Here is a 12,627-nt window from a genome sequence, read left to right as displayed (position 1 = left end):
GAATGAAAAACCACTCCCTGTGAAGGTAAAATAGTTATATTAATCGGTCATCATATCTGGAAACATAAACGTCTCTAATGCCTCAAGAGTCCATGAGTTGCGGCGAGGACCTGGCACTTCAGTGCAGCTTACAGCCTCTGCGAAGGGTGAACATGCTAGATCTGAATCGAGAACATCTCGAAAATCAACCCGAGGTAGGAAGTAGCTTGTAATCGATGGCGAAGAAATTTTACCAGTGCGGATATAAAACTGATGAAAATTGACTCCGAGGTCTGAAAGCTGCTCGTCTGTCATAGGAAGCTTCTTATTCTCGCGAAGGATATTGCAGATCCGTTCCATTGTTCGAAACTGGCTTTCAGCGTAGTTAGATCTTCAAGTGCAAGAGAAGTAGAGAGTGGAGAGGAGTGTGTTCGAATCTAAGATAGTAGATAGATTATGGGACCGATGTATTGTATTTGTGAAAGCTATGTAGACGGAGAAGATAGAGGAATAGACTGTAAGAGTCTAGTACTATACAGATGTAAGAATAACGATGGACACAGGATGTTTGCCGCGTTCAAAACAGGTGTGAAAATCGGCTATCTAATTACGTTTTCCTGGCCGATTCTTTTTTTAACTAGTATTTCTTCAACTAGTATTTATTGTCATTTTGGCTTGGAAGGACTAAATAAAGTCTATGTATCGTAGGTCCCAACCTTGGAAGCTCCAGGGCTATGTTGAGTGATTACCAAATCCACCTCGAAAGGTGTCGGTCCAGCCTAGGAGGTGCCGCTTGTATACGGACCGTGGAACACTTCCATGGTTTCTCTATATCATTCAATGCAGAAGTATGACCATTCCCCAAGGGTTTACGAGCGTTGCTTTCGTGCGTTTGCCTCTTCTTTTCCCTAGCACGCATTGTCGGTATCTTCTTGCACCTCGCTGTCGCTATCCATACACGATGATTCGATCCCTCCATCTCACGATTCCTTCTTTCGGAGCCCTCGCACATCTTCCATACCATTGTACAATCCTTTATCCGGCTCCACTGGAGACAAGATACAACTATAGCATAACTCTGAACTTATACAACTTGGCTGCATGTGCGACTAGATAAAAAGGAAGACGATACAAGAGAGGATAGACTAGTCATGTGCCCCAGCCTGTCTTAGTCGATCCGCAACCTCGAGGTAACCCGCTCCTGCTGCTGCTTGGAGTGCTGTTTGTCCTCTATATCCAGCAGCGGCAGCAGCATTAACATTGGCGTTTGCTTGGAGCAATCGCTCAACCACTACGAGGTGACCCCCTCCTGCCGCCGCTTGGAGTGCTGTTCGTCCTTCAAATTTAGCAGCAGCAGCATTAACATTGGCGTTTGCTTGGAGCAATCGCTCAACCACTGCGAGGTGACCTCCTCCTGCCGCCGCTTGGAGTGCCGTCCGTCCTTCATCTTCATCAGCAGCAGTAGCATTAACATCGGCGTCTGCTTGGAGCAATCGCTCAACCACCGCAAGGTGACCCCCTCCTGCTGCCGCTTGGAGTGCGGTCCGCCCTTCATATCCAGCAGCAGCAGCAGCATTAACATCGGCATCTGCTTGGAGCAATCGCTCAACCACCGCGAGATGACCCCCTCCTGCTGCTGCTTGGAGTGCGTTCCGTCCTCTATATCCAGCAGCAGCAGTATTAACATCGGCGTCTGCTTGGAGCAATCGCTCAACCACCGCGAGGTGACCCGCTCCTGCCGCTGCTTGGAGTGCGGTTCGTCCTTCATCAGCAGCAGCAGCAGCAGCATTCACATCGGCGTTCGCTTGGAGCAATCGCTCAATCACCGCGAGGTGACCCTCTGCTGCTGCCGCTTGGAGTGCCGTCCGTCCTTCATATCCAGCAGCAGCAGTAGCATTAACATCGGCGTCTGCTTGGAGCAATCGCTCAACCACCGCGAGGTGGCCCCCTCCTGCCGCCGCTTGAAGTGCGGTCCGTCCTTTATATCCAGCAGCAGCAGTATTAACATCGGCGTCTGCTTGGAGCAATCGCTCAACCACCGCGAGGTGGCCCCCTCCTGCCGCCGCTTGGAGTGCGGTTCGTCCTTCATTTTTAGTAGCTGCAGCATGAACATCGGCGTCTGCTTGGAGCAATCGCTCAACCACCGCGAGATGACCCGCTCCTGCTGCCGCTTGGAGTGCTGTTCGTCCTTCATATCCAGCAGCAGCAGCAGCATTAACGTCGGCGTTTGCGTTGAGCAATCGCTCGACTACCTCAAGATGGCCTGCTTCTGCCGCTACTTGAAGCGCTGTTCGGTTATATACCCGAGCATTCACATCCAACTCTGTTTGGAGTAAAGCTTTGACTGAGGCTAAGAATCCTTCTCTCGATGCATAATACAATGCATGATGTAACGTTTCGAGGGAATTATTGCTTTGCTGAATGATCAAATCAATAAAGCGGCCACGATCTTGAATTCTGGAGTTTTGAATAATTTCGCGTTTGGTCTGTTCAGTCAAAAGGTTTGACTGGTGCTTTGTATGGTACACAAAAAGTGTAAAATGACCCTCAGCTAAAAGCCACTGTACCGCTCTTGACATGTCGTTTCTTTCGCCGTCCGTCTGATGTGTTGACTCCCATGGTCTGTGTGCAAGGATGATATCACCGTCTACACAGCGGCTAAACAATTTCCATGTCTGATGATCCGGGTCCAGGTCTGCCACGTGATAGATCCAATAAGAGCGGGCGTAGTTGAGAAACTGGAAGTTCCGGTGGAGGTCTTTATCGAGACCTGAAGACTCTAGATCATCAAGCAATTCCCGGGATTTCCTCTCCAACTCTCGAGCGCTGAGATGCTGCAGATTCCGACGATACAAAAGCAACTTCATTGCTATTCGACCAGTATCATTGCGTGAGCGATATATCGGGGTGATGCCAAGCTGAACAGGGGTTATTGGAGTATTTGACCCCTCGGCGACCTTCGATATCTGACGTTTGAAGGTATTGAAGTCAAGATAAGTCATGCAAAGTAAGCCAAGATGCTGATCAAGTTTCTTCGTATCAAATTCCTCTGATGACGAATGGTAGGTGTTGAAGAGGTGTTGTTTTACACTATGATGAACATAGTGCACGGTGCTGTCCTCTTCATCGACGAATATTAAGCCGCAGCAATTACGTATGACCTTATCCATGTCGTTAGGAAACTTCTGGCTATCAAGAGTCGTTTGTCCAGGAGATAGACTCAACGCCTCCTGGTACTCCATGACTGTCAACGACCGCTTCAGCACACCACAGAATTGGAGTGTTGCAATCGCATCTTTTACTGCCGTTCCACTCCGCAATCGATGCAGCTTTCGATCAAAAATTTCGGATAGGCCACGCGGAAGATGGTTTAGTACAGCTAATATGTCATGGTCACTGCCCTGTGCGCATAGCTCTTCTATCAAAAGACGCGTCCAGAGGAACCTATTCGGATCAAACTATTAGCTGCTATTCATAACAGGTCCATTTCTTGACGTACATTCCTTTGGATCCATCGTGAAGAGCGTTGGAGATTCTTATGATGAGGTTCGGATCCCCCAGCTTCAACTGCCCCTCGTCTAGGCAGCAAGCCAAAGTTGTCGCAATATATTGCTCCATGTCGGATTCAACCTTTTGCTCAGTCACTGAAATTGCGTAGTTCGGTTGGGTTACTCTAAACAACTGCTTTTCAAGCCCTGGGCGACCAGCGCAAAGGAGTTTGAACCCCTTGGCGCGAGTACTGCAGAGTTTGGCTATGCCCTGCGCTATCTGTTGAATCTCGCTACCCTCACACTCATCGAGGCCATCGAGAATTATATAATATTTATTGTCGCCTTTGAGGTTAGTCAATAAGAAATCAATGGTCTCCGCCGCGTTGAGATCCCGGCTATCCTTATATAAACGTCGTAGACTATCGTTGTCCGCAATCTCGATTTGTGCGTTCAACAATTGACGAGCAAGACATCCGAAGATATTTCTCGCTGATAGAGATGCTGCATAGTCAGCAGAACAGAAGTAGTAGGATAAAATATCCCTTGGTCCAAGGGACGCATGTAGCTGGACAACCGCATTTGACATAAGCACCGTTTTACCCACACCCATCGTGCCTGAGCACCAGAGAATTTCGGTATCCCAACCGTCTTTCCAGTGAAGAAAGGACTGCTCCTGCTGTAGCCACTCGGCTGTAGAGGGAACACGTTGCCGTGACGCTTGCTTCCAAGGCTTATCGTAGTCGATGCTAGAAAGATTATCTCTGACGCTCGATCTCAATTCCGCGGCTTGCCTCTTCAAGATGTCCATTCGCAACTCTTGCGCCTTAGCATACTCACTTCTAGAGTCTTTGTAGAAGCTTGAGGTGTAGCGGCGGAATGCTGAGTTGCTGTGGCTTTCACGCTTAAGGAGATCTTGAGAGTCCGCGTTAGCCTTCTTCGAGGCAAATGATAGTTGTAGCTGTATATCCTTCACGGCTTCGTCAAGCTGATCCAGAAAACGCTTGAATTCGGCCTCGAAAGGATTGAAAATAGACGATAAAACTTGAGTAACAGCTGTCCGCTTTGAGATTTCAATGATCTTGATGCATAACTGGACAATGGTGGCATAATAATCACATAAGCCACGTTGGAGACCAGCACAGCCTGGGTAAAGGTGACCAAATTGCTGATATGTTGGACATGACCTGCCGATCGCCATGATCATACTCGTGACTTTGTCAAAGTAAGATGTGATATTGCTTGCTATCAAAATTGCCGTCTTGATGCCTCCCCAAACCAGAGCAGCTATTTCGGGATTGGAACTGACAAATGTATCCACGATGGCGCTAAACTGTTGTGTCGCCTGCAAGAAGCTGTGCAATCTTGGCGCCACACACCTTCTTGTCGTGCTTTTGTTGGAATCGATCTCTCCAACGAATGCAATAACGCTTGCGGCATCTGGCCTCACACTTCTTGCCTGATACTGTTGCTTTTGATCGTCCGTCAGGGTGCCCTCGAATTGCAGCAGAGCTTGCTTGAGAGATATTGTGGGATCCGGCCCCTGTATTTTATTCGACTGATATGGGATTACAGAAGCCATTTGAGATTTCTATGCATCCGGTTTAATTCGACAATCTGGAAATGATATCCTCTGAGAAGTATATGTGGCAGAAAAGGATAAGTTCAAGACAAACGAAGAGGGGGGCTGTGTTGACCGCATTGCCCTGTCAAGACAGCCCCGTCGAGAAGTGTCTCGCATATTCACGCTAATTGTAATTATCGTATTTGTGTCAGGCGCATACAGTGTCCACGGGTATTAACAGCCCTCTTTCTGGCCAGACAGCCCGCCTACGGAGACTTATAGGACTCAGGGGTCAAACCCCCTTCTGGGGGTGGGAATTGGTGCCTGAATGTCGTATTTAGCACCGTCTTTTACCGCTCTATACAGTGTATGGTAAATCTATTAATACTACAGCTGTCAAAAATGAAGCTTTTCATCTCATACAAAGTGAGATATCTCGACTTTCTTGGACGGTTTACAAGTGTGAAAAATGAAGCTTTTCAGCTTTATACAAATGGACATGTCTCGATATCTTTGGAAGATTTGCAAGTGTGAAAAATGAAATCGTCCAAAAATATGGAGATACGTCCATTTGTATGGAGATGGAAAGCTTCATTTTTGACACTTGTGACCCACAAGAGAATTTGGAAGCGTACTATGATTGTTAAGGCTTTTGTAATAGAAATTCAGGTATTATAATTTTTCTGCCATTCTAAAGTCAAGCATTCAGGCATAAAATCATCCCCAAAAGGGGGTTTTGAACCAACCCTGAGTCCTATAAGTCTTCGTAGCCCGCCGGGTATGGAAAGCCCTTTTGGTTCGATGCGGTCCGTCACATTGCTATATGAATGATGCAGCCCTCGAGAGAATTCTCATGTAAGTAATGAATGCAAGCTATCATTGAGCTAGAGATCCTAATTCTCATTATTCTCTTCATCGCTATCGAAGACTTCCTCGTCATCACCATCATCATCATCTTCTTCTTCTTCATCCTCCTCATCCCCTTCTTGATAATCTTCATCATCTTCCTCATCATCTCCCATCGCAGCATCCAAGTCCAAAACCTCATATCGCATAGCATCCGCATACAAAACACAGATAGCGCGCCGTCCCTTCCGTCCATTAACATCAACATGTATAGGCCGCGCCTTAGGGCCATGTAAAGCAAAGAGATGTATCAGGACACCCACGTGAGGGGATTCAGGCGAGAGATCTAGTGTCGTAGCCAATGCAGTAGGCTTGGGAGTGGATGGCGTGCTGTCGCACTCGATGTAGTCAACGACCAAAGGTGGTGGGTCGGTTGTCTCGCTTTGAGATTGCGTTGAGGTGGGCTGGAAGGGGAAGTTGAGGAGACGGGAGGATCCCTCTGTTCGGATAGATCGTTAAATTGTGCATATAGAGCCTAGGAAGGAATGTGACAAGTTCATGTGTGAGTAACTTACTGCTGTCGCGCCAGAGAACCATGAGTGTGTTGTCGTTGACGAATTGGAGTTGGCGGACTTCGCCGTTTTGGAGGTCGATGGTTGCAAGGGATGTGCTTCTTGTTGAGCTGACGCCGCCAGCTGAGTTGAGGATGACACGGTAGAGATAGACTAGTTTTGTGTAAGCAACTGAAATTTGAAGAGTGATTGTATGACGAACCTTGATGTTTTGATGTGACTGATCGGGTAGCGACGTATATCGAGCAAGGCTGGCCTTCAATGGCATCCTGTGACACAAGTTAGTATTTAGTACAAGACGAAAAGCAATAAGTCTAAATATACCTCATAACAGAAAGTCAAATCGATAACGTCTTGGTCGCAATCAGAGTGAAGCGTCAAAGGCGAGCGATGGAGAATTCCTCTGCGCTGAGTCAAGGCAATATCTCCAAAAACCTTCTCAAACTGGATGCCTAGACGCCTCGTCAAGTCATTGAGTTTAGGCGTCTCAACTGATGTACCATCACTACCCTTGTCTCGAGACTCGCGTTGCTGTCGAAGAAGTGATTTGTAAGTGTCGAAGAACGAGCGGTCATGGCCGTCTGGAAGCCATTTATCAGTGGGAGGGGCGGGGCGCTGAACAACTCCGATCATAGGGAGTTGCCGTATAAAGTTCCGTAGAGCACTCTTGGTCAGTGCGCCTTTGATATACTTCACAGTAGGAGGGACATCGAACAAATCTCTCTTCTCCTGCAGCTCTTCCAGTGTCTGCGACAAGGGCTCGCTGTTGAGAACATAGATTTCTTGACGGAGCCATCTAGAGAAAGCGCCGAATTGCTGCAATTCCTCGTTGGTATGCAAGAGAACGCGGTGCGCAAGGAGATGAAGACAATCAAGTGTCTCCACGATGGCATTGAGCTTGGCCGTGTCCAGCCCAAGGACGTCACTTAGCTTGTGGAATTTAGACAATCCAACCAATCGACCGAGAAGTACCTGACTGCGTTCCAAGGCTGGGAGGAGACATTCGTGTGTCAGTCGCCGGATATTCTCGTAGCCGCCCGAGACGGCCTTATCCCATCTCTTGTGGCCCTGTATCGTTCATTAGCACACCATCTCCCGAATCGCGAGGCCCACATACTCTTTCGCCAACAATATCCGTGAGGAACTCTTTCATGGGCTCGAAGCAATGACCAGTAACCACCAGGTGATAGATAGCAGTGATAAAATCACACTGGCATTTTTCCTTCAAGTCCTCATTGACACTGCGCAAGAACCGCGCAGGAAGCTCCTGAGCGTTCTTCCACTCAAGTTCAATCTGCCGCTGCACTTGACCAATATAGCGCAGCAAATTCTGAAGCTGAGTAGTCTTTGACGCAAGAAGAGACAGATATCGCCCAGACTTCGTAATAAAGCGAAGATCCATCGTAATAAGCTCGAGTGGACCACGAGTATCTCCCTCGGCCGGTGATGCCAGTATAGCATGTGTAGAGCTCAAGGGGTGTGAAGCATGCCGCAAGATCCGGCACGAGTCGGAGATACCTGGGGAGCTTCCCACAGGGAAAGAGCCAATCTCAAAGCAATCAAAGATGCGCAGGTGAACAGTACCATCATTGAATCCGACAGAGAGCACATCAACCGAGTCGTTGGTATCCTTCGAAGAGTGGAAGATGGCATCAAGGGATGCCCGCGAGCTAAAGACATCGTCCTCGCCTCCTGTTGCAGGCAGGGTGCTCAGCTTTGGTAGCGAGCTCTCAATATCCAACAAGGCAAGTTCCCGAGGTAAATCTGCTGTAAGCATGGTAGCTGCCTTGGATGGATACACTCCCGGGGCTAAAAGATCCTCGATGGATATCTGGCCCGCGGATTCATGCAAATGCCGCTGTGCGGCCTTGCTATCGGTGAAATTGACACCCCACCCAACGCACGTTGCCTTGGGTATGGGTTTATCAGTGGGATTGGAGTTTTCCTCTTTTTGCTGATAGGTCTGGTAGTTGTGCACCGTTTTCCCGGTGTACGAACTGATAATGCGAAGCGAGCCATCTCCGCACGCGACAGCGAGTAGACGACCTGGTGTAGCGTTAGTAAATGATCGGGCGTGATATCAATTAAGAAAGGCCGGTAAAATCTGATTATATAAAAAGACATACAGCAAAGCCCAGCGACAAGGAAATTCAAACTTACCATTCCCCTTCCACGCCATCCCTCTAATCTCGCCATCCTCCTCATCCTCGCCTAGGTACGGATCTCCACCAAAAGAACCCCCGAACACTCGCTGCCCATTAAGTCGGAATACGCGCAGTTCTTCATCCTCGGTCGCCAGTGCTATCAGGTCCATCGTGGGACAATACGTCACGGCCTGCGCCTTGCATTTTGCCGGTAGGGACTTCTCCCCGACGGGGGTTAGTTGGGGGCCCTCGGCTGCCATTATGGGTGTTTCTTTCTCAAAATAAATAGTACATTCAGCCCATTCTTATTTTGGAAACATCAAAGGTTCAGGAATTGAGGTGTGGCGCTGTTCTGTTTTCGCTGAAGCTGTTGATCGCGGGTGGTGGATACAGAGGGATTCTTGGCGCGTTGTTTTGGTGTCCGATCTGTTGGTAGGGGATTCACCAACGTCACCCTGGGGTTTACTTTACATCGATTTGTTTCTACTATCTACAAGGTTGTTTGAATCTATACATTGGAAACTCCGTTTTTCTTTTTGATATATTTCCTTCGATATGATTTCATCTCTATTGAGAGCTAAATGATACATGTGTGGAGTACAAAACCTCCAACACCGACGACCAGCGCCAGCAATATGATAATAAGAACAAGAGAATAAAAATGCGAGACAGAAGTCTCTGAGAAGGAGTCTGTCGTCAAAATGGAGCTCCATCCATGTCAGCCTGGATTAAATTCTTCAGGTAACTGAGCTCATCCATCAACTCCTGCATAGTAGCATTCCCTTGGAACGAGGCATTGCTACAACGCGAGCGAATACACTCAAGGGAAGTATCGCTCACTTTCCGCTCTGCGAAAGAGAGATTTTGCTCTGTTTCAGAGCCCCTAGTAACTTCGGGGAGCAGGATCGGGGAGCCATTTGGGCTGCGTGACATCGCGAGGGCCTCGATAGATTCAAGGGCGCTAAATAGGGCAGCATGGCGCTTAGGGTTGCTTTCCACTTCATCCATGTTATCAATTCCCAACCCAGAACAGTCAAAGCCAGGTGTGGACAGGGAGACTGTGAGTTCGGGGAGACCTGCGCTCCAGGGAGGGAGTTCGGAGTTCGGAGACGAGGGTTTGGAGTAGACAGCGAGGTGGGGGGTGTTTGGGTCGGTATTTGTTGCGCCGTCACCAGACTGCGAGAGGTCTGGTGTTCTCCATATTTCATTGGGCGAAGACTCGGCCTGGTGGTCGTTGGATGTGGATGCCGATACCATCGATTCATGCGGGTTGTAGTCGGTGTCGGTATCGGTACTCCACTCGGAGAACCGGCTGTATTCAGGTATGACGCGGGAGTGGGTAGTATCGATTGTTGTTGCTGTCATACTAGAGAAGTGGCTGCGCGGGATCTCGCTATTCATTGCCTTGTCTCTCTCGTCGATGGCGCGAACTGCTTCATCCATGACTGAAGACGGTGTGTTTGGGAGTGTAGGGAGCCTTTTTTCTTTGGTAAATGCGGCAGTTGGCGTGGGTAAGTCACGAAAGCTAGCAATATCTTTCAAGGCTTCCCTGATCGTACGATGTTCGTCGAGTTCCGCGGTGCTTCCATTTGCCGCACTGCGGGACGGACTGCGTCTGCTGGGCTCCGGACGTGTCTGCACTGTGAGAAGACGGCCCGGTGCCGTTTCCCCAGCGGTTGCTTTCATCGCACGACGACTTTGAATGGTGGACGGATCAAGCTTGTCGGGAGAGCTCGTGGATGGAATCGCCATTCCGGCATTGACCGTGATTCCAGGGATATCACGGCGATTCTCCACAGACTCTTTCTGCTGCGGTGCCATCTTAGAAGTAACCACTGGTTGCGCTGGCTCGAATTTTCGATCCGTCTCAGCAGGCTGCCTAAAAGCAGCAAGAAGGGCTCGGGCTCTGGGGGGAGACATAGAACGTGAATCTTTCTTGTGGCCCTTACGAGCGGCATTGGGCGGCTGAGATACACTTCGGTAAACCCCAGTCATCGGAGATCTACTCGAAGAGTGTGGGGGGCTCGGTTCACGGTGGGTTGGTGCAGATGTCTGAAGACGCACAGGCTGAGGCTGGGGTGGCGGCTTCCGCGGGTTCATAAATTTGTCTTCGGGGTTCATGGTCCGAAGATGTTCGGATTTCTGGGAGCTGCCACTCGCCGAGCGTCCATGTGTGCGGCTGTCGGGTAAAATAATAGGGACATTCAACACATTCATAGGCTGCCCTGGAAGAAGCGGGCACATTGTGGTTGTTGGCTCCGCCTCGTTGTAATACTCTATATCATTGTCGAGCAAATACTGTTTTCCTCGTTAGCTCTTTCGTCTTACATGCGTGAATATGAGCCTCACATAATACCAATAAGTACCACCCATCTTCAGACCTCCTGTTCGCCATTGATTCTTGTCCGGTCCATCGCCTATTATATCCGTGAAGGTGTGGCATCCTCTCCAATTTCCGGGCCCGATTCGCATATCCCTTTCCATCACATATTGCTTAGAGAAATTATCCCATGATCCAAGCAGCTTTACCGACCGGACCTCCGGTTTGGTAATCCTGGATTGTGGTCAGCACATGGAGATATCAATTGCACCTAGGCACACTCACAGTAAAAAGGTCATGAGGGTAGTTGAGATCATCGCAAGATAAGACAGCAAGAATAAGAGTAAAAGAGAGATCGCTAAGGAAAGCAGGTAATAGGGCAGATAAAAAAGAATGGATCAGAGAAAACAAAGTGCACAATGCAAGAAAGAAGCCAAAGGAAATGCTAAAAGAGAGAAAATCCCAGTACAATACACGCAAATGCAAGGCAACGAAAGGACAGTGGTCTATAGAGACCAAAAGAAAAAGGGACGTCAGCCGAAAGCCCAAGTTCATATAACAAAACATACAAGGCCCAGGCACAAAGCCAACTCCACAAAGACGGTTCTATAATTACAGCTGGGGTTGGAAGCACCTCACTGTACCTGTTTCAGAATTGAGTGACTGTCTAAGAATAAACGGTTCGTTTCAAGTGTATTTGGGGCAATGCCACAGACAATCACCACAATTCCATGGCCTGGACACAGGGCCCAAACCAAATAATCAAATAGGCTGCGGATGCTTCAGGAACCGCGACAGTGCAATTTCCCCGTCGAAGGTGCAAGACGACAACACTGACCAATGAGGAGGCGGAAGAAGGAAGCGCCGACCACTCGGCTTGGTGATGTTCCTGCGTAGGGGACTCTGGCGCTAAGAGGGCTGCAGGTTGAGATTTTGAAACAGGGGCAGGAGTAAATTGATGTTGAAACAGTGGTAGAAACGGTGGAATAAAGCCCTGAAGGCTGAAAGCGAGGAAAATCAAGAGAGAAGAGTGAGAGGGTAAATAGGTTTTTTGGAAGATCGGCGCGGGGATGACTTCTTGACGATCATAAATTGGCGGTGATGAGGGGTGGAGCTAGGAGGGTTTAATAACTTGTGCTGATCTATATGGATAATCACGTATAAGAGCGCTGGAGTTGAGGAGTACTGCAAAAAAAGAGAAGAAAAGAATGTGATCTCAGATTCTCGCTCCGATTGTCCCAGCTTGTGGCTTGCGATCCTCCGATCCTGCCCCGTCATTGTAGTTCGTCGATCTCTATGCAAGGTAGGTATGCACAATTAGATTAGTTAGCTAAGTTATATTAAATTAACTATATTGGTTTTTTTATTTATATTCCAAGGTTATACGAAGTAGTTATTTAACTAATAAATATAAACAGCCTTGAAGAGTACAGATGTATAAAGAGTATTATTCTAGAAAACAATAACAGCTGAGACATCACAAATCCGTAAGCTCCAGGCTGCACCTGGGCAAGGACCAAGATAAAACGTGATGTGCAAAGTACAAAGCAAGCACATATGTAGGCGCTTTATATTCTCATTGGTCCAGGATATTAAAACAAAACTGAGCTAACGAGGATTATGTCCGAGAATTCTCCACCTGGGCGGTTCCTAAGATTAATGCTGACGATATCTCAGTTTAATAGGTCAAAATATGCGATTGGTAAATACAGTA

General features: G+C 48.3%; 4 protein-coding genes across 4 annotated transcripts; all 4 read right to left on the bottom strand.

Moving 5' to 3' along the window:
* Window positions 1-39: 39 nt before the first annotated feature.
* Window positions 40-339, bottom strand: N7479_000240 (uncharacterized protein; the record flags this gene model as incomplete). Its single annotated transcript, XM_057247938.1, has 1 exon — window positions 40-339. One exon carries the CDS (start codon window positions 337-339, stop codon window positions 40-42), a length of 300 nt encoding a protein of 99 aa, XP_057112370.1.
* A 785-nt stretch (window positions 340-1,124) lies between these two features.
* On the bottom strand, window positions 1,125-5,049 carry N7479_000239 (ankyrin repeat domain-containing protein; the record flags this gene model as incomplete). The annotated part of the gene is made up of 2 exons (XM_057247937.1): window positions 1,125-3,423; window positions 3,479-5,049. 2 exons carry the CDS (start codon window positions 5,047-5,049, stop codon window positions 1,125-1,127), a joined length of 3,870 nt encoding a protein of 1,289 aa, XP_057112369.1.
* Window positions 5,050-5,924: 875 nt separating this feature from the next.
* Window positions 5,925-8,853, bottom strand: N7479_000238 (uncharacterized protein; the record flags this gene model as incomplete). Its single annotated transcript, XM_057247936.1, has 6 exons — window positions 5,925-6,376; window positions 6,453-6,602; window positions 6,652-6,718; window positions 6,774-7,517; window positions 7,567-8,495; window positions 8,610-8,853. The coding sequence occupies 6 exons, from the start codon at window positions 8,851-8,853 to the stop codon at window positions 5,925-5,927; spliced, it is 2,586 nt and encodes an 861-aa protein (XP_057112368.1).
* A 436-nt stretch (window positions 8,854-9,289) lies between these two features.
* On the bottom strand, window positions 9,290-11,230 carry N7479_000237 (uncharacterized protein; the record flags this gene model as incomplete). Its single annotated transcript, XM_057247935.1, has 3 exons — window positions 9,290-10,891; window positions 10,943-11,147; window positions 11,199-11,230. 3 exons carry the CDS (start codon window positions 11,228-11,230, stop codon window positions 9,290-9,292), a joined length of 1,839 nt encoding a protein of 612 aa, XP_057112367.1.
* Window positions 11,231-12,627: the final 1,397 nt, after the last annotated feature.

Source organism: Penicillium vulpinum, assembly GCF_028829585.1.
Source record: "Penicillium vulpinum strain IBT 29486 chromosome Unknown utg000001l_segment0_segment0, whole genome shotgun sequence".
In the NCBI taxonomy this organism is placed as follows: Eukaryota; Fungi; Ascomycota; class Eurotiomycetes; order Eurotiales; family Aspergillaceae; genus Penicillium; species Penicillium vulpinum.
This window is presented reverse-complemented; position numbering and strand designations above follow the sequence as displayed.